Source organism: Balaenoptera acutorostrata, chromosome 15 (assembly GCF_949987535.1).
Source record: "Balaenoptera acutorostrata chromosome 15, mBalAcu1.1, whole genome shotgun sequence".
In the NCBI taxonomy this organism is placed as follows: Eukaryota; Metazoa; Chordata; class Mammalia; order Artiodactyla; family Balaenopteridae; genus Balaenoptera; species Balaenoptera acutorostrata.
The window spans coordinates 88,783,154-88,804,404 of record NC_080078.1 but is presented as its reverse complement, the minus strand read 5'-3'; the positions used below and the strand labels follow the sequence as shown (position 1 = coordinate 88,804,404).

The 21,251-nt window shown below is 57.9% G+C and overlaps 1 protein-coding gene across 3 annotated transcripts in view; it reads right to left on the bottom strand.

Annotated features, from left to right (window-relative positions):
* Window positions 1–169: 169 nt before the first annotated feature.
* Window positions 170–21,251, bottom strand: part of LOC103009349 (uncharacterized) — a 47,111-nt gene continuing 26,029 nt past the window's right edge. Inside the window, exons 2-4 of one of the 3 annotated variants that reach the window (XM_057530221.1) lie at window positions 3,499–3,677; window positions 2,475–2,715; window positions 170–1,799 (exon numbers count right to left, since the gene is read on the bottom strand). In XM_057530221.1, coding sequence (XP_057386204.1) covers window positions 1,649–1,799; window positions 2,475–2,715; window positions 3,499–3,677 — 571 coding nt within the window. In that variant the 3' untranslated portion in view covers window positions 170–1,648. Of the gene's footprint in view, window positions 1,800–2,474; window positions 2,716–3,498; window positions 3,678–11,006; window positions 11,498–21,251 lie in introns of those variants that run through there. The other 2 variants (XM_057530222.1, XR_009005560.1) reach the window with 2 other exon arrangements.

Sequence of the window (21,251 nt, the reverse complement as noted above, 5' to 3'; positions counted from 1 at the left end):
CTGGTCCCTGTGGTTTTTCTGCTGTCGGTGCTGTGCTGGCAGGGGACGCGTCTGCTACCATGCCACCTTGTTCGTCCCTCAGAACACCGATAACATCATCTCACGGCTGCTAACCCAGGTGGGCTGCCTGAAGGTGGGGGCTGGAGACACGGTCTCTGAAACACACGCAGCAGCCACGGAGCACTTTATTCTGATTTTAAGTTAAATTTAAAAATTTAAACTGATACCCATGCAGTTTCTGAAAACTTTTATGTTTGAAACAACTTAAGTAAATGAGTGTCCTTTTCTGACCATAAATTTTATGAAATTTAAGTATAAGCAACGATTTCTGATATTTAGGTTCTGAATTTAGATGTACTGTAAACATAAAACATACACGGGATTTTGAAGACTCACCAGAAAAAAGGGAAAGTAAAATATCTCATTAATAATTCCTTATGTTGATTATATGTTGAAATGATAATTTGGGGGCTATTTAGGGTTAAATTAAAAGATATTATTAAAATTAATTTTACCTGTTTCCTGGAAAATTACATATATGGCTCTATTATATTTTTACTGAACTGTGATGGTCTAGATGCACAAAAGTTTAAAAAACAGAACCTGAAAGTTTAATGCACCACCTAGTGGCAACTTTGAAAGGGCAGCTGGGGGCTGTGAGCATCTCTGCAGGGTGGCGGGAATGTGTGTCTGTGTGTGTGTGTCTGTGTGTCTGTGTGTGTGTGTCTGTGTCTCTGTGTGTCTGTGTCTCTGTGTGTGTGTGTGTGTGTGTCTCTGTGTGTCTGTGTCTGTGTCTCTGTGTGTCTGTGTCTGTGTCTCTGTGTGTCTGTCTGTGTCTCTGTGTGTCTGTGTCTGTGTCTCTGTGTGTCTGTGCCTGTGTCTCTGTGTGTGTGTGTGTGTGTCTCTGTGTGTCTGTGTCTGTGTCTCTGTGTGTCTGTGCCTGTGTCTCTGTGTGTCTGTGTCTGTGTCTCTGTGTGTCTGTGTCTGTGTCTCTGTGTGCCTGTGTCTCTGTGTGTCTGTGTCTGTGTCTCTGTGTGTCTGTGTGTCTGTGTCTCTGTGTGTCTGTGCCTGTGTCTCTGTGTGTCTGTGCCTGTGTCTCTGTGTGTCTGTGTCTGTGTGTCTGTGTGTCTGTGTGGTGCAGGGCACAGTGCCGGCCACACAGGGATGTGAAGCCTGTGGTCTCTGCCTCCAGAGGGCCAGTCTGGGCCACAGTCCCCAGCACAGTGGGCAGAGTGGACGCCCCACTGACCCCTCCTTTGCGGAGCGTGGCCCAGCTCACCGGCTGGGGCCCAGGGGAGCGGTTGGTCTCCATCCAGAAACAGGGCTCAGCACTGGACTCCCGGGAGGGTGGTCCAGGCTGGAAGCTTCCTCTTCTGAGAGCCGCACAGCTGGATCACACAGAGGCTCCTGGGGCCCGAGGGGCGTCCCAGCCCCCAGCCCCTGCGTGTCAGGGGAGGCAGGTCCCTGGGGGGGGGGTGTCAGGAGGGCACATCTGGGTGACAGGTGGTTCCCCTGCAAGGTGGCAGACCTCGCATGGGGCGTTTCCAGGGAGGGGCTGGGCTTTGCTGGTTGCTAGCTGCTCCAGGGCTGCGGTCTTGTCACCCTCCCATCAAGGCCACTTCCTGGGGCTCTGCGGTCCCAGAATTGCTCAGCACCTGCTCCCCTGCACCCCCAGCCCCATGCTCAGGAAGTGGAGGTCACTTGCAATCGGCAGCCGCAGTGGAGACGTTGACAAGTCGGAACTCTTTCTGTGGGAAACTCTCCAGTCTCCTGCAGGACCACGAGTTCCCCGGGCGGGCCTGGGGGAGGTATCAGTGGGGAGCTGACCTGAGCCCGGACCGGGAAGGGGGCCACCAACCCCTCGGGCTCCTGGGTGGCTCCAGGCTGGACCCCAGGTCGGGGGAGGGGCCTGGCAGCCCTGGCCGTGAGGGGGGTGGGGGTCGGATGGGGAGGGGGGAGCGGTGGCCTGACCCATCGGGCTCCAGCAGGGAGTCTGCGTAGCCCAGGCCCTGTTTTCTCAGTGCCCCCGCCAGGGCTGGTGGCAAAGCCAGGCTGAGGCAAGAAGCAGAGGAGCTCGGTGGCGAGCGGGCTGGGGCCGCGGGACCCCCCTAGAGCCGGGCCGTGGTGAGGGCAGGGCCACACCCACTGCGGGACGTCCGTCCTCCTGGCCTGGGTCTGCCACGGTGGCCGTGGCTTTTTCCCCGGGTTGCTCAGCCCGCTGTCCTGTGTCCCCCTCGAGGTCACCTGCCTTGCAAAAGCCGGGAGGTGCCCGTCGGCCTTTCCCACGGCCACTGAGGGTGAGTGGCGGTGCCAGGAGGCAGATAAGAAGGAAGGCGCTCTGACACCCGCTTCTCCTGGTGCCTCCCTGGGGTGGCAGGCGCGATGAAAGCCCAGTGGGCCTGGACAGTAGCTGCTTACGAGGCCGCAGAGAGCTGGACGCCGCCCAGCTGGCCCCCCGCACCTGTGTTTCCTACCTGTGTCCTTCCTTCGTGTTTCGATCTTGTCCGTCAGGCAGCGCCTCCCTGGGACACGGGTCTGAGAAGGCCGATGGTGCAGGAAGGTGATAAGTCAGCCGGCTGCCGTCGGGGGACCCTGGAGCCACCGAGAACACAGGCAGGCCAGCCGGGCATGTCTTGTCACCACCCCCTCCTCCCCTCCTTCCTGGCCCTGAGAGGGGTACAGCCACGAGGAAGCCTGCCCTTGGAGGAGGGGGCTCTGTGAGGAAGGAACAGGTGAACGTGAGAGATGGCAGCCGGCTTCTCCGCACTCACGGCTCAGAGCACACCGGCCGCCCCGGGCCTCGGAGCCAGGTGAGGAAGACCGCCCAGGCCCCCTGGTCCCGCCCCGGCCTCCCCGGCTGCGACGGCCACAGGACAGGGGGTGTCTTTGCTGGTGTCTGTGGGCTGGAGGGGAGGGGCGACCGCTGGTCCTGCTGAGCGAGAACCTGGGGCTGCCGTCCCAGGAGGGGAGTGAATCGGCATCACCTGGGAAGGTGACCTTGCTGGGTGACCTTGGGAGTACTGGCGCCTGAGCCAGATTCCCGCCCGTGGCCGTGTGTCCAGCAGGCATGGCTCTTCCGTGCCCAACAGTCCCTGCCTTTGCTACAGCAGGAAAGGAAGCTACAAAATCCCCCAGGAGGCTTCGTTCTCCCGTTCCCACGTCTGCCCGGCACCCGCAGGGCCTCCGGTGTCCACTCGGATCCCCTCAGGAGGGGGCGTCCTTGACCGAGTCCTCTGGACTCAGATACTGAGTGAACTGATCTGAGCCTCGTCTTGAATCATCAAGGCCACGGCTCCTCCAGGGCAGGCCTGGGCTCGACATTCCCCCAAACAGGAGAAGGAGGGTGACAGGAAGGTGGGTGTGGGGGGCCTAGGGGACTCCACCTCTTCCAGAGCCCTCCCTGGTGCTCACACCTGGTTGCCATCAGACGCGACGCGCAGGGGGCTGTCTGGAGGTGGGGTCTGTCGAGGAGGGCCCTGTGCACAGGTGGGGATTCACCTGCAGGAAGCGCTTGTGTCTGGTCCCCAGCTGGGCGATGGGGGGCAGGGTGTCTGCTGGTCCTTTGGCCTCTGCCTCTTTGTTCTGTCTGCCCAGGTGATGAGGGCCCAGCGGGCTCTGCTTGAATGGAGTCCACTTTCAACTCTTCTTTTGCGAGCGGCTTCTCCTTGGCATTTTCCCTGAGATTTGAATCCACAGAGAGTAGATTCAGGAAAACAAAACCTCCACACTCTTACCAGCTGGCCAGGAGGGAGGCCACCCCACCCAGAGTCCTGCCTGTCTAGGGGTTGGGCAGGACCATGGAAAATAACAGTAACAGCCATACGTGGGAGCCACGGGCCAGGCACTGAGCATGGCCTTTCACATCAAGCCTATGGAACACAGACTGTCTTATCCCCACTTTATAGATGGGATAACTGAGTCTCCCAGGTAAGAAATTTGGTCCAGAGCCCACCACCAGCTAGTGGCAGAGAGAGCTGCCTTTGAACCAGGCCCTGTAGGCTCCAGGGCTCAGGTCCTGAGCCCCTTCCAGCCTGGGGGAAGGCATCCTCAGGATGCGCTCTGCCCTTGGGTCCACGACCAGGGGCTGGACCATCCTCACCTCCAACTCCTTCTGTCCTGCAGGTCCCTCTAACTCTTGGGCCCAGCTCTGGGGTTCTGCTTCTCGACCTTGACCTGCGGCTGTGGTGTCCTTCACATCCCCAGACTGGTCTCCCCTTTGTCTGTAACCCGTGCAATCGCATTTTCTGATCCTTCCAGAAGGCGCAGCCCTGGTAGGAGCCTCCCTTTTCCCTCCAGCGGGCTTCCCTGCCGTCTGGGTCTGCATCACAAAGCATCCCACTGAGGGAGCTGCCCAGCCAGCACAGGAGCTGCACGCCTTGGTGTCAGCCCTGGGCCTGGCATCCCTGGAGGCTCTGCCATCCCTCCTTCAGCTCTGCCCTCCCTCCCTCAGCTCCGCCCTCCCTCCCTCCTCTCCGCCTCTCCACGGCTGCTTCCCAGAGTTTTCTTCACCTTTGGTTTTTGGCAGTTTGATTATGATGTGTCTGGGCGTGGTGTTGTTTGAATTGATCCTGGGTGGGGTCCACTGAACTTCTTGAATCTGCAAAGTTATGTCTTTCACCAAATTGGGGGAGTTTTCAGCCACTACTTCTTTAAATGTTTTTTCCTCTCGACACTCTTTCTCCTCTCCTCTGGGGCCTCCAAGGATGCGACTGTCAGGACTGTTCCTCCCTCCCCCCACTTCTCTGCCTCCCTCCCTGAAGGATTCCTGAATGTTCTCTCCTCTGCGCTGGTCTCCCGGCCACACAGCAGAGATGGAGGCGGAGCTTGGCTTTCTGCACTTGGGGGCTGCTCTTTGGGGAGGGCAGAGGCCGGTCTCCCAAATCCCTGTGCTGGATTAGACGTCAGGGTGCTGGGTGCAAAGGAGAGATTCCTTTCCTTCCTTCTGGCCTGGAGAAAAGGAGAAATGCCCTCTGGTGCTGTGGAGCCAGCCAGCCGGGCCTCTGCGTTGCTGGGACGGAGACTGACTACACGCTAAACACTAACCCCTCCCTCCCCCCTGCCCCAGCCCCTGGCACCCATCATTGTACTTTCTGTCTATGGATTCGACTCCTCTGGGGACCTCCTATAAGTGGCTTATTTCACTTAGCATCATGCCCTCAAGGTTCATCCGTGTTGAAGCTGGTGTCAGAATTCCCTTCCTTTTTAAGGCTGAATAATATTCCATTGCATGGACCACATTTTGTTTGTCCATTCATCCATCAATGGACATCCAGGTTGTTTCTGTCTTTTGGTGATTGTGAATAATGCTGTTACGAAGATGGGTGTGCAAATATCTTTTCAAGACCCTGCTTTCATTCCTTCAGGTAAATACCCAGAAGCAGAGTTGCTGGATAAGATGGTAATTCTTTTTTGTTTATTTATTTGTTTGTTCGGTTGGTTGGTTGGTTGCGCCAGCTCCTTAGCTGCAGCTCACCGGCTCCCCAGTTGTGGAATGTGAACTCTTAGCATGCATGTGGGATCTAGTTCCCTGGCCAGGGATCGAACCCGGGCCCCCTGCACTGGGAGCTCGGAGTCCTAACCACTGCGCCACCAGGGAAGTCCCATCAGACAGTAATTCTATGCTCACTTTTTTGAGGAACTGCCATCCTGTTTTCCAGCTTTCCTGTCTTTTACCTTAAGTGGAATCGTTCAGTACATGTGTGTGTATAGCTTCTTTCATGTGCCATTATATTCATAAGATTCATCCTGGGTGTCACATACAGTGGCAGACTGTTTCTTTGCACTGCTTTATTGTGTGCCGTTGTACAAACACACAACAATTTATCCATTAAATGGCTCATGGACACTAGGCTGTCTCCAGTTTGGGGCTGTTATCAATAGCGCCGCCAGCACATCTTAGCCCGTGCCTGGGGAGACCTGTGCAGAGCTGATGGGTCCAGGGTATGCATGTGCCTTAACTGGATTTTTTTTAAATAAATTTATTTATTTTATTTATGTATTTTTGGCTGCGTTGGGTCTTTGTTGCTGTGCGTGGGCTTTCCCTAGTTGCAGCAAGAGGGGGCTACTCTTCGTCGCAGTGCGCGGGCTTCTCACTGCGGTGGCTTCTCTTGTTGGGGAGCATGGGCTCTAGGCATGCGGGCTTCAGTAGTTGCAGCATGTGGGCTCAGTAGTTGCAGTACTTGGGCCCTAAAGCGCGCGGGCTTCTGTAGTTGCAGTGCGTGGGCCCAACAGTTGCGGCGCACGGGCTTCAGTAGTTGTGGCACGGGGGCTCAGCAGTTGTGGCGCATGGGCTCAGCTGCTCCGCGGCACGTGGGATCTTCCCGGGCCGGGGCTCGAACCCGTGTCCCCTGCATTGGCAGGCGGATTCTCAACCCCTGAGCCACCAGGGAAGCCTGTAACTGGCTTTTCACAAGCCTTATCCATGCAAAATTCCCTGGAAAGGAGTTGTGTCGTGCTTAAATACAGTAACATACCAAGGTTGACAGTCGCCACAGGTAATTCTCAAATACTTCCGAAGAGGATTCTAATCCTGTGACAGCCCCTCTGTGGGGCAGACGCGATGGTTCCCCAGCGTCTTGGGTCAGGATAAACCCTGAGGTGAGGTGGCTTGCCCAGATCCCCCTGCGGGTGAGCAGGGAGCTGGAATGCAGATCCGGCGGCTCCGGTCCCCACGGCTCACACGGCCTTTATTCACCTCTGAAAGGCAGGCGCTCCTTTTCCTCTCCACCACTCACGTTACCTTTTAGAAATTCAGTTTTAATTGCAAGGAAAATATTATGACAGTAGGCCTGCCCCGGCCGCCTGCTGCTTCCCCCTCTGTTATTACAGTAATTGACTTGCTGGATCCGGCTGACCGGAAGGTGCCCGTCTTCCTTGTCTGTGTTTGCCGGTCTCGGGCAAGTGCGTGCCTCTTGGCATTATGACTCCAAATAACTCAATTGGAAGTGATTTCTAGAACAAAATCACTGGGAACAGAAAGATGATTAGTCAGCAGGGTAGCTAGGAAACTAATCCACTTGTCTTGTAATTTCTTCTGATTTGTAGCAAGAAAGTTTATGAAGGTCCTGTGGTCACGTGAGAGCAATGACCAGTATCCACATGCCCTTGACCATCTATTTATTTACTCACTCCTTTCTTATAAAATAGCACACACGTGATGCCTGTCATTTTTTGTAACCCTCTTTACTCCACTTAGCAGTATATAATGGATAACATTCTGTGCCCATAAATATTCTTCTACAGCTTTCTCGGGGGCTACATCCTGTTCTACCATAATTTATCTAACTTATGTAGATTGTTTCCAGCTTTGGGGATTATGTGTAATGACTATTCTTGCCTGCGAATCTTCAGGCAGGAACTTATTTCCTTAGGACATAGTTCCACGAATTTTACTGGGATTTTAGTCCATCTCTGCACCCTCCAAAAACGACATGCCAGTTTATACTTCTACTGGCAGGGCATGAGGATGTCCTTCCTCTGTTCTTTGGCCAGTGTCAGCTTTAAAATTTAAACCATTATTTGCCAGTTTGACAGAAGGCAAATAGACTATCATCAGTGCTTTCATTGCATTTCTTTGATTCAGGCAAAGTCAAGTATTTGCCATGAGCTGATCAGAGCAGTTTGTGAGATGCCTGTTCAGGTCTTTTGCCCATTTTCTGTGCATGTGCTTGTCCTTCAGAAACTTACTGCTTTTTCAGAACATTATTAACCATTTGTCTGTAACATGGATTGAAACGCTTACTCCTGGTTTGCCATTTGCTTTTAATTTTGGTTTATGGTATCTTTAACCATACAGACATTTAAAATTTTCACGTAGTCAAATATATCACTCTTTTCCTTTGTGGTGCTTGGAAGGGCCTCACCGCCCCAGAATAATAAAATGATTCATCTATATGCCCACTCTTTTATCTGTCTGGTGGGCTGGGGTATGTGGTGACGTAAAGCTTCTAAACTATGCTTCAGATGCTTTACTTAAAAATTAGCTGAGGATCTTGCATTAGTGACCGGAGATTGCAGATGGAATATGATTATATAGTTTTTAAATGGGTAGAAGCTGATATTGTCTATAGATCTTCATCAACCCCTCTGAATACAAAGTTTTCCCAGGTCAGTGGACTTGGAGAGAATTGTTTTCCCTTAATCGGTCATCTTCCATCTACTGGGCAGTGACCCCACCCCCTGAAGTCAGGGTCAGTTTCAGAGCCACTGCTGACCCCAGCGAGCACACACAAGGTCTCAGAGAGGAGAGCCCATGAACGCCACAAAAGCACAGAAACAGGGTCCCCCAGATACGGCCAGCGTGGGTGTGGCCAGGTTCCCGCGGGAGACGTGAATGCTTGGGTTGCTTCCGCTGTGTTTGGAGTCAGTGTGCAAGGCACTGGGCCCGGTGGGAGCCCGGGAGGGCCATGGACGTGCCTGTCTGAGGCCCCCCCCAACCCCTGCGCCCGATGGGGCTGCCTGGGAGGGCGTCCCTGCTTCTAACGCCGGGCGATGCAGAAAAGAACCGACTTGTGGAACTTCATAAATCAGGACTAGTTTTGTTCCAAGGATTGAAAATTGATTACGGGTCGTGCGGATCCGGGGGGCCTGACGGCCTCAAGCTCCCTCTTTGCCAGAGTCCTGCGCGTCAGCAGTTTTCCCGGAAAGCAATCCTTTTATGTTTAGCATCCTTGCGACCGATGACTGTAGCGCTGCTGCCTGGACAGACGGGGGATGCAGAAGGCGGGCGCGCTGCTCCCAAAACTCCTGGCCCTTTGCTGACCCCTCGGCGGGAGAGCTGAGGCCTCTGGGCTGGACGCCGCTCAGCCTTCCTGCTCCTCCACGTGAACAGCCTGGGAGGGTGGCCCCCCCCCCTCCGCATTTCTTTGTTCATTTGACCCAGGTTTGCATCGGACATACCCCGGGGGAGTGGCCTTTCAAAACAGTTTACGTGCCTAGTGAACATTGCCCCGTAAAATGACTTGATGCCAATACCTCCCCCTTTGTGAAGCTTTTCCTCTGACCTGCGATGAAGGTTGCTGGTCACTGCCCCTTGAGTCCTCTGAGATGACCAGGGACGGGAGCGCTGTCCGGGCCAGAGGCCCTTGTTCCCAGGGGCAGTCCTGGGACCCCACACCCCGCAGGGACCCTGTGTACGACCAGCAAAGGCTTGCTCTGCCCGTCGGTGGGTGGGCTGTGCTCTGCTTCGGTGTCTCCGTGGGAAGGACTGGCCCTGGCAGCCTGCTGCTTCCAGAAGAACAAGAAACACAGTGGGTAGAGCTTGTGGTTCCACAGCCTCAACCCAGCTGGGTCAGCCCACCCCCAACCAACCCACAGACCCGGGAGTGAGGGGGACATGCCTGGCGCACCTGCCAAGGGATGCTGGTTACACGGTGACAGCTGACCGATGCGGGAAGGGCCTTGGCTGAGCGTGGCTGGGACTCATCCCTCTGACTTCACCCCGAGTGTCCTTGGTGTCTGTGGGCGTCTCTCCTCCCCCCGCCCCCCACCCCGTACAAACCGTCATCTTCTGTCACCTGACACATAACACATCCCCCCGCCACCCCGTCATCCCTCACCCTGCCCCCTCCAATCCAGTCACAAGAGCAGTGATCTTTGAAAGACACAAGCTGCTGAATCATATCACGCCCCCCTCCCCGTCGCCCCAGTTTAAAAGCCCATTAGTGGTTCTCTATTGCGTTAGAAACAGACCAAACCCCTCCCAGTGGCCTGGCCCAGCTTCCCTTCAGCCTCTGACCACACCGACTCCCTGGACTGGGCCGTGCTCCTCCCTCCCAGTTAATCACCACCCATCCTGCCATTCGCAACTAAAAGGCTCCCAGGCCCGCCGGCACGGGCCCCTCGCCCACGTGGACCTGTCCTCGGGGGCTCGGGGACTCGCCCAACTGGGATGTGCGCGCTGGCCCAGCTCCCGCATGCCTGCAGGGGGCCCCCAGTGTCACCTGGCCCAGGCGGTGGGGGGCAGGGCCCTCCCCCCGGTGTTCCAGGGGCCCCCTGGGCGTTTCCAGTGACCTCTTCCCTCTCCTCCCCACTCCACACGCTCCTCTGGGTCCCCTGACAGGGCGGCCACCAGCCGGGACATGGCTTTGGGGGGTGGGGGTCACCCGCCACTGCGGGGAGCCCCTCGGCCCTCGGTGTCTTCTCCCACCCTCCCTGTCCCTGCCGCCCCAGTCTGGTCAACGGTGGGGGGACCCCGACTTCACCCTTTTCCTCCCAGGCTGTTCTCTGCACAGCACCTGATTCATTTAAACATTTCACCTTTATCATGGCCAAAAGGGCCTTAAATCAGTGATTCTCGGCCCCCACTGCACATTCATGAACACGAGATCCACCGTACCCACACTGCTCTGCCCTTGCAGGCCCATCTTGCCAAAATGGAAGCAGCCCCCAGAAAAGACAGAGGCTGCTCCCCTCATCACTCCTCGTAGAACTGAGTCTCCTTGACATCACCAAGGTCACGGGCCAGCCCTGGACCATGGCCAGCCAGTCAGACCTGGGACACGTGGGCTGGGATGGGGCAGGGATGGATCCCCCAGGAGAAACCAGGTCCCCCCACCTCAAGAACGGGGTCCTCCTGCAAATGTCCTCTGCAGCGGGAAAGGAAGTCCCAACCGACCCCATCTCCCTGTGGCCTCGGAGCTGCAGAACTCCGCTGTAAGTGGCCACAGAGCAGGGGGTCAGGGGAGTGTCGTTTTTAGGTTTACAAGACATTTTATTGGCCCATCTCAGATCATCACAGAGTGTGAGATGCAGTGTTTGCACCCCTGCAATAATTTCCAGGCAACAGACAATAAAGCAGAGTGGATTTTAAAATGTGGGCATTGTCGCCTTGGTTTGAAGGTAGGCCCTATATATATATATAAAATTATATATACATAATTATATATATATATAAAATTATATATATATAATATTTTTAATTGAAGTGTAGTTGATTTACAATGTTGTATTAATTACTGCTGTACAGCAAAATGATTCAATTATACATATATATAGCGTCTCATTTATTTAAATACTCTTTTCCATTATGGTTTATCACAGGATATTGAATACAGTTCCCTGTGCTCTACAGCAGGACCTTGTTGTTTATCCACGTTCTATATAAAAGCTCACAGCTGCTGGTGCCAACCTTCCACTCCATCCCTCCCCCACCCCCCCTCCCCCTGGCAACCACCAGTCTGTTCTCTATGTCCATGATTCTGTCTCTGTTTCATAGATATGTTCATTTGTGCCGTATTTTAGATTCCACATATGACTGATATCATATGGTGTTTGTCTTTCTCCTTCTGACGTACTTCACATAGTATGATCATCTCTAGTCACATCCACGTTGCTGCAAACGGCATTATGTCGTTCCTTTTTAGGCCTGAGTCGTGTTGAGCACAGGAAGGGTTTAGCTGCAGTCCGGGCGAGCATCGTTTGGGAGCATGCCGCATACGAGGCCCTTTAATCCGTCGGGATCTTGGTTGGGGGGTGAGTTTGCTAGTCCCCTTGAATGCTATTTAAAGAGGAAACCAAATTACCTAAAATGAGCGCGCCCACAGCGGACACACAGCGGGCCCTCGTACTCCTCAGCGGGTGAATATTGAGCTGAAATGAGCTGGAATTCTGGCTGGGCCACAGCTCGGAGAATCCGCTCGTGACAGGCATGCAGTCGAGGGGTTCCCCAGGCCAGGGCCTCAGTCACCCACAGAAAGTGAGAGCTGGCAGCCAGCTTCCTTGGGCAGGGCCTGGGGACGGGTGGTGAGCTCTGGGGGTACGGGTCTCCCGGGACACGCCCCCAGAGCGTCGGGAGGAGGGTGCTGTGGTTGGGGGGTGCACCCTGCCTGGCCCCGGGGGATGTTCGCCCGGAGTCCCGCATCCCTCCAGCCGTGGAGGCAGCTGGGGCCGTGCTGGGGCCCTGCCAGCCAGCTGAGTAAAACAGCTAATGAATAACACCAGTTAAAACTGGGCCGCTCTCAGCGCTGAGTGCTTCACTGGCCCCCAGCCCAGCACTTCCCAGCTCAGGGTCAACCTGCGGGTCCTCAGAGAGCTGGGGGCCGGAAGAGCCAGCATCGCTCGCCAGGAGTGTGGTCCATTTAGCTGGGCTGCTATTTTTACCCTTTGTTCTCCAGCAAGGGATTTTTCTTGACGGCAGGGACTTCATCAGCCCCTGGCCCTCCCCACTTTCCCCCCTCTCTGACCAGCAGTGTCTTTCTCTCCTTTTGGAATTTCAGATGATGCCACACACTTGCATGAAAGCCAAGTAGGTTAGTCGTTGCATTTAGAGGAAGGTATCGTCCATAAGTGCTCTATTCGTTATTAATGAGATGGTGGCCAAAAGGCGGGAGTGGCAATTTGGATTTTATAAAGTTGCCCGGACAGGTGTGAGGGAGAACATTCCGGAGATGCGTGCTCCCCTGCAATTCCCGAGTGCGAAAAAGTTTAAACATTCTGGGGCCGCCCAGCTCAACTATTCATCAGGTCATAGAGTGACATCAGAGAAGAGTTAATGACAGGACTTCCCTGGTGGTGCAGTGGTTAAGAACCTGCCTGCCAATGCAGGGGACACGGGTTCGAGCCCTGGTCTGGGAAGATCCCACATGCTGTGGAGCAACTAAGCCCATACGCCACAGCTACTGAGCCTGCGAGCCACAACTACTGAAGCCCGCGTGCCCAGAGCCCGTGCTCTGCAACAAGAGAAGCCACTGCAATGAGAAGCCCACGCACCGCAAGGAAGAGCAGCCCCCTCTCGCCGCAACTAGAGAACACCCGCGTGCAGCAAGGAAGACCCAACGCAGCCAAAAAAAAAAAAAAAACTATAAAAAAAAAGAGTTAATGACAAATAACAGTTCACATGATTCCCAACAGCCAGACTGTCTCCACCAGGGGCTCATTCACCTGGAAGAGTGGCCACCAACGAGGGGCCACCTGCAGGCCTGCTGGGTCCTGAAGCTCCTGTGAGCTGTCCCTCGGCCCCACGAGGATGGGCCTGCAGGGCACCCCTCCTCCCACTGTCCCTGCGCGTGGGCCGGCCCTGGCGGAGAACGGCCGGCCGTTGCTGAGGGCCGCAGGAGTGCTGCAGGGTCAGGGGAAGGTGGCATCGGGCCCCAAAGGGGCCCCAGGTGGGGCTCAACTGTAGCTGCCAGAGGTCTGGGGCTTAGGGCTGGTCCAGGTGGCCCCATCTTCCCACTCGGGGCCCCTCCCGCTCAGCCTCTCCCCCTCCCACCCGGCCGCTCCCCTGCTGCCCTGCACAGCTCGAGGGGAGTGGGCACAGTCTCCTTGGAGGGGGTGTAGGGACCACGTCCTCAGACCCCAGCCAGGCTGAGACCCCCACCTGTCATCACACCCCCCCACCCCCCGTCACCGATGCAACAGAAAAGCAGACATCCCAAGGGAGGCCAGTGGATCACCGGGCCGGGCTGGGACGAGACATCTGTGACCGGTGGAGCCCAGCTGGGTGGTGAAGGGCAGGGGAGGGGCCCCACGCTCACAGAGGGCTGAGCACAGCCGGCCGGTGGGCGCCAGGCCACCAGTGTGGTCCCAGTGGCTCCAGACAGGCAAGGAGGCTGGGGGGTTGGGCCTCTCACCGGGGAGCACGGCTGGGAGGGCAGCCGGGAGTGGGTGTGCTTTCTCCCCCAGGTGCTGAGCAGGGAGGCCCTGACCTGAGTCCTGTCCTGGGCGAGCCCTGGGAGTGCTTAGGTAGGTGTGTGGGGGGTGCACCCCTCCCCCCAGGGGTCACAGTAATCAGAGAAGCAACTCCCGCTGTACCCAGGGCTCCAAGGAAGGAGGGCTGCCTGGCGGAGCAGGACAGTCCGCGGGGTCTGGCGGCAGGGCCTGTGGGTGGCTGCACGTAGCTCTGGGCCTTGCCGGCAGCCACTCAAGAGGCGGATGGACTTTTCCAAAGACAGGTCTCTCCCAGCCCCAGGCTCTTCTCCAGCGTTACTCTGACACCCTTCCGTGGAGGGGTGGGGGTCTCTGTCCCCTCTTCTGGAATCCGGTGACCTTGTAACCATGGTGGAAATGACGCCGTTCCACTCCAGAGTCTTGGCCATAGAAGGTGACCCAGGCTGCACTGGTCTCTGCTGGCCGCCAGGTGCAGAAGCTGGCGTCATGTTCAGGGCCCCGGGAGGCGTCCCAGCCAAGGTTCCTGCTGACAGAGACCACGACTGCAGGAGACGCCCCCAGGTGACTGGACCCCCTGGCTCAAGTCTTCCCAGACCTTGAGGAACAAAATCAGGCCATCCCATGGGGCCTGTCCGAATCCTGCCACACAGATTCTGAAAGCAATGGACGGGGTCATCTTACAGCCCAAGTCTGGGCGCCTGTGATGCAGCAGTGACAGGAACCCATGTAGTCAGGCCCTCACTACCCCGGCCTCCCAGCCTCTGCTGGCGGGTCCCGGGAGGGCCCCCAGGGGAGGCAGGCATCACGGTGAACAGGCAGGGTGGGCCCGGGTCCGGCCCAGATGCATCCCCATCTAGGTGTGGCCGGGTGGTGCGGGTTCCCAAGATGCAGCCTCTTCCCCAGCCTCCCGCCGCCCCCCCGAGGTCAGCAGGAAGTGCCACCACCCCCTCCCAGCCCGGCCAATGGAGTGGTCTCAGCTCGGAGCCTCCCCAAGCTAGCACATTCAGGGGCTGCTCTAGCCAAAGGCCATTAAGCTGTCACGGCCCATATGTCTCACGTCCCCCTTCTTGCCCGTTACCGCTGGGCCGGTGTGTGTGAGATGCGTTTCTTCCCGTCTCCTCCTCCTTATTGAGTCACCGCAGTCCAGCCAGACCACCCCCCCCACACACCAGCTCTGAGCTCATCGGCTCTGCCTTCAATTATTCACCCCCAGAGCTGGGGTGTGGGGCGAGAAACTGGGTCTGACAAGGGCTTTGGGTCCCAGGCAGCTTGAGTGGCTCGGAGAACGGTGGGCAGGGGCCAGTGTGGGCTCCAGCCCCTCTGCTCCTAACCCCACGTGTGGCCGGGTGGCTCCCAGGTCCCAGCTCAGACTCGGAGTCCGGCCCTGCCTCCCTTTCCCCACGGCCGAGGCGGGAGGAGGGGCAGCTGCTGCCCAAGTCCAAGAATGTTGGTCGACTTTGATGCAGAAAAAGAAGATGTTGCATCAACGTGCTGACACCACACCCCACCCGACCGGCTGCTGGCCACTCAGCCTCCCCTGCCAGATGCAGGACAGCTGGGCTGGCTGCCCGTGGAGTCCTCACTACCTCCCTGAGCTAACGGCTCCGCCCAGGTGTTGTGACTGGAATATCGAGTGTTGAGCCAGCCAGGCATTCAGAGATGACTCTGCTTAGTTACGACAGACTCGTTATTTTTGCTGGATTCCATTTCCTAGTATCTGTTGAGGATTTTTGCACATTATGGACTGAACCTTTGGGTGCCCCTAAAACTCCCCTGAAACCCATGTGTTGAAGCCTTATCTCCAATGTGATGGTATTTGGAGAGGGGGCTCTGGGAGGTAATTAGGGTTAGGTTAGGTCATGAGGATGTGGCCCTCATGGTAGGATTAGTGGCCCCATGAGCAGAGCCACTCTATCTGCGTGCACACCAAGGATAGGCCCCGTGAGGACGTAGCAAGAAGGCTGCTGACTGCTGGCACAAAGGAGAGCCCTCACCAAAACCAGATTGTGCCGGCACACTGATCTCAGACTTGCAGCCTCCAGACCTGTGAGAAAATGAGTTTCTAGTGTTCAACCACCCAGGCTGTGGTATTTTGTTGAGGCAGCCTAGCTGGCTAAGGCAGTACTGATGTTCATGTGGCCCGGCCTGCCCTCAGGCTGTCCAGGTGAGGTCCAGCATACACTCCAGCACTCAGGCCTGACCTTCCCCAAGGCCTGAGCAGCACCCAGGCCTGACCTTCACCAAGGTCTGACCTGCCCCCAGGCCTGACCAGCACCCAGGCCTGACCAGCACCCGGCCTGACCAGCACCCGGGCCTGACCTGCACCGGGCCTGACCAGCACCCAGCCTGACCAGCACCGGGCCTGACCTGCACCCGGACCGACATGGCCAGAGGCCCCAGAGGCCCCGAGCTGACCTGGGCTGAGCACCCCCACAGCCAGCCCTTCCCCCTGCGGGCCACACAGGGGCTCATGGGGAGCGGTGCTCCCGGGCAGACGCAGCCGGCCTCTGTCCCAGGCTGACCACCTGGCCTGGCGCCGTCTCCCCTCCCGGCTGCTGGAGGGTCACTGTCATTGCCCTATGGAGGTGACTCCAGGGGGCTCATGTCCACCGATTCGGGTGTTAGGAGCCCGCGGGGCGGGGGTTTTGTCCTACTGTGCGCTGGGCCTCCACCTGGCTGGTGGGCTTGAACACCTGCCCTGCAGTCACAGTGAGCGTGGCCCGGGGCGGAGGTCCACGGGAGGTGCGCGACGGCCCGTGTGGGTCCTGGTGCAGCCCTCACACTCCGCAGCTTGTGTGACCCCGAGCCTCGGTTTCCCTCCGTGGGAACCACGTGGGCGCCCTGCCACGGCGACGGCACCACTGCCAACACCCAACACTGTTCATCTGGACTCAGACAGCTAAGTCCCACTGTCTCTTGACCAGGGAACTTCGTGCCAATAACTTGCTGACTTTGCATTTATTGAGCACTTACTGTGTGCCCGCCCTGACCACACACACTGTCCTCCAACTTCCCCTCCCACTCCCCCCATCCAGGCTCCTCCTCTTCTCTCTGCTTCCCAGGGCCGCAGGGCTCAGGCCTCCTCTCCCCGCTGTCCACACCCCTCATGACCTTAGCCAGTCCCAGGGCTTCGTACGTTTCCCCTGAGCTGTCTTAGCCCTTGAAGGCCTGCCTGTCCACGTGGAGTCCAGCGGGGGCCTCAGGCCCGGCGTGCAGGCAGCACCATCCTGCTGCCCATCAGGCCCAGGCTGTCCCAAGGCCCCGCCACCAGTTCCGCCCCCTCGTCCCATCCCTTCTGTGCTTTGTGGCTCCTCCTTCACAATAAGCTCAAGTTTCCCTCAGCCCGAAGGCTTCACCCCTCCATCTCCCTCCCCCCAGCAGCCAAAGGGACCTTGTGAAAATACAGATTAGATCCCGCCGTCTCTGCCCCCACGTCATTCAGAACAAAACCTGCTCCCTACTGGGGTCCACAACGCCCCCCAAGACCTGTCGCAGGCCCTCTCTGCCTGGGCTCCAGCCACATGGGTCTCCCCTCTGGGCGCAGACCGCCCCCCGGCCCGTCTGCCTCAGGGCCATTGCACCTGCTGTCTGCAATGCTCTCCCACAAGGCTGCGCGGCGGCTCAGGTGTGAATCAGACACTTCTTCTGGGAGGGGTCTTTCTTGGCCTTCCGTGCCCCCATCTGCTTATCTCCTATAAAAACCTGACGCTGTCTCAGCTGCTCTTTTCCAGGCACTGCCCCCCGATACCTCCCGCTAGAATGTGAGCCCCTGTGGGCAGCGACCTCCTCTGTCTGGGTCAGAGGTTTCCTGGATCCGTGCTGCCCATCGTGTGGATGAAGAAATGGAGACACACAGCAGGGAGCAGAGGCGTGGGGCTTGACCCCACCTCGGGGGGACCTCGGCCTCGTCCTGTCTTGGGACGTGCTCACATGGGTGCTCTTCCATGCTCCGTCTGCACCACAGGCAGGTCCTGGAGGGAGGCTGCGGCCGTGGGGTCCGTGCCCACAGCCCAGAGAGGTTCCAGGCAGCTGCCAGGCTGGGCAGGGCCTCCCGGGGAAAGGGGGCTGCAGCAGGGGAGGCGATGTCCCCACCCGGGACGCCTGAGGAACCCCAGGGCAGACCCCAGGAGGCAGCCCTCCCAGCCCCGCCAATCCGTCTGCGGGGCCAGAGCAGAAATCGCTGCTTGCCTGGTCCCGGCGAGTGGCTGGGTGGTCTCCAGATCTCGGGGGCTCAGGACGCCCTCGCTAAGCCAGGGGCCGGTCAGAGGAGCTGGGGCCAGGGCAGAAGGAAGCAGCCGTTGTCTCCTGGCCTGGAAGCCCTGCTGCTCCTCCCGGGAGGTGCGTTCTGCTCCTGGAGGCCCTGGGGCCCTGACGTCACCTCTGCAGCGGAGGCTTCGCTCGGCTTGGCGGGAGCGGGCCTGCTGTGCCCGGGAGCCAGCCCTCCGGGCCTCAGCTTCCCCAGCTCTGAAACAGCCAGCGCTCGCTCTCTCCAGGGGCGTGGGGATGACACGGAACCCACGGAGCACATGCGCCCCCCAACCCTCGTCCTGCCTGCCCTTCACTGGCTGCCAGGAGCCGCCCTGCCCGCCTGTCTCAGCCGGCCTGCTGAATTATTCACTCGGCACAGGGCTGGCCCTGGCAGAACGAGGCCGGTGAGGGGGGCCGGGGGCGCTCTCCTGGACCACGTCCCTTCCCTCTGGCGCTCTCTTAAGTCATCTCTGGCTGCAGCTTGGAGCCTCCGCCCACGCTGTTAATGGACCCGCAGCGGAGGCTGCCGCAGCCAGGCCGGCCCCACGCTGGCCCAAGCCCCCCCTCCGCTGCCTGCGGGGGCCACATTCACTGTGCCAGGCCCAGCGCTGCCAACAGGCTCCAGCCAGTGACCAAGCTGACCTCCACCCTCCACTGCCAGCCAGGCAAGCACTCGGGATGGAAACGGGCTCCAAGACTCCCCAGGCTGGAACTGTGCGTGGTTTGCCTTGTTTTCTCAAAAAGTGCTTCCCAGGGCCATGGAAAGGGCACGCTTTGGGCTGTGCCTGTGTGTGCACATATGCGTGTGCGTGTGCGTGTGTATGAAAAGGTTCCTGCATGTGTCACATGTGCAACACTTTGCACTCAGCACAGCTTCCATTGCCCTCTGACTCCCCTGTGTACACGTGTGGGCACTTGCACACATGCACACACGTACAAAGGTCCTGGCCGAGCAGGATGTGGAGTTCGGGCCCTGCGTGCCGCGGGCCTGGTCAGATTTGGTTTCGGGGCTTATCACTGCCATTTCCTGCTGGTTTATCCAGAACCCCCCCCCACGAACATGTGGGCCCCTGTAAACCTTTCGCACCAGCTCTGCTGAGAAGGGCCCCATGAATCTCCAGGCCTGTGCCAGCCCTGTCCTGCCCCCAATAAGCAAGGAGATGATATATAGATGGATGGATGGATGGATGGATAGATAAAGAAATCCCAAGACATGGAAACAATCTAAGGGTCCATCAGTGGATGAATGGATAAAGAAGATGTGGTATATACACCATGGAATACTACTCAGCCATAAAAAAAGAATGAAATCCTGCCATTTGTGACAACATGGATGGACCTTGAAGGTATTATGCTAAGTGAAATAAGGCAGAGAAAGACAAATATCATATGATTTCACTCACATATGGTAACTAAAAATACAAAACAAACAACAAACAAAATGAAACAAAAACAAACTCATAGATACAGAGAACGGATTAGTAGTTACCAGAGGGGAGGGGTTTGGGGGTGGGCTACAGCTGGACTTGTGGTGGTGACCACTTTGTAGTGTATACAGATGTCGAATTATAGTGCTATACAACTGAAACTCATGTAATATTGATAATAAAAGCGCTGGCAGATTAGTAGGAAGTTGGTTATTCATGCCCCAAATGAAAGAGTAATCTCGCCCCCATGTGAATCGCTGCTTGAGAAGATGTTACCCTCGGCAGCTGCAGCGCTTTCTGCCTCGGCCGGCGGGGACATAAAGCCCTGCCTTTGACGTGAGCTGAGCCGGCTGCCTGCCTGGCGTCAGCTTCCAGGAGAACATGGATCCCGGTAGGACCAGCCCAGGCCCGGAGGCCACTCTCCTCGGTGCTGAAAGCGAGCCTCACAGCGGGAGGTGGGGGGCCATGGACATTCTCGAGGCCACCTTGGACAGTTCCGGCCTCTCCCACCCACCCTGGAACATCTCTGGCCAGAGGGGACGGCGTGTGGGGCAGGTGGAGAGCCTCCAGGAGAGAGACACCCCAACCAAAAGGGGCGGGAGTTGGTGGTAGACACTCAGCATCCCCCACCTGGGGGTCCCCCACTCAGGACCGCATCAGAGAGTCCTCGGCGGCGGTCGTGTCTCACCAGCTCCCGCTCACTGCCTTTCCTCCCCTCCTGGTCTCTCCTCCCGGCTCCTTGCTGCATTTGCTGGCATCCCCTCCATACAAACTGTGTGCCCCAGACCTTCGTTCAGGGCCTGCGTCAGGGACCCAGACGAAGACACCAGCGCTCCCCACTTGTGGCAACCCTGGGGAATGTGTCACACCGAGTTTTTCTTGACAGAGGGTCCCCACGTCTGCCCTCCAGCTTCAACAGTGCCAGCGGGGGCCCAGCCTCACGGTCCCGGGATGAAGTCTGCTGGAAGCCGCTTTTCCCACAGTGGGTACCCAGGACCCTTGGTCCCATGGGCGCTCCACGAGCTGCGTGGCCAGAGCCTCAGCACACGGCTTCCCAGAGGTGGCCCACAGGCCAGCAGGGGGGGCTCTGTGACCTTGGTGCCAGGGGCTCCCCCAGTGAACTCGTCCAGGAAACCCTTCTTTCTGCTGACGGCTGTCGACCCCTGTCCCAGAACCCGTGCTTCCTGGTGGCTCGCAGCTCATGGAGGGACTGATCAGACATGCTCTCAGAGTGGCTTTCCTTAGCGCGCTTAAATAGCGTGAAGCCACCAAATTAGATTTCCACACTCGGCCTCAGGCACACGTAGTTCACGCGTCTGTGAGATCCCGGAGCGGCAGTGACGCATCATCCCTGTTCGTGTTTCCAGAGCCACAGGGCAGAGCCCCAGGCAACCCACTAAGTGTTGGTGGCAAGGATGAGCCACGTGTAGTGCCAGGTCCTGCTTGGGTGGCAGCCTCAGGGTAGGGGGGGGACCTGAGGCACCTCCAGCCTCGGGCATCTCTCCACCCGGGTCTGGACCTGAGTGCCGCCCCCTCCAATGTGCTGCTTCTCTGTCATCGTACTTTACAGATGAGGAAACCGAGGCCCAGACAGAGGCAGCAGCTTGCCCAGGTCCCAGCCTCCCGACCCACTCTGCCTCGGAGAGACCAGCTGAGCTGCGCTGAGGGGCGTGGCCAGCGGGAGACACAGCTCCGTGCAGAGCCACCTGCTGCCACCTTGGGCTGGCAACATTCCAGATCCCCGCCGGCCGTGGTCACGCGTGCACTGCACTAGACGCCAGCCGCCACCTTGTCTGTGCGGTGACCCGTCGCCTACAGGGGACATGTGTGAACGGCATGTGTGTTTCAGCGTGTGTGGTGTGTGTTTGTGCGGCCATGTCACACCTGACCCGTGGCGCAGGTGGGCCTCACACTGCAAGTTGGGTCTGAGGGGGGTTCCGCCCACACATCGTGTGCTCAGCTCTGCTGTGT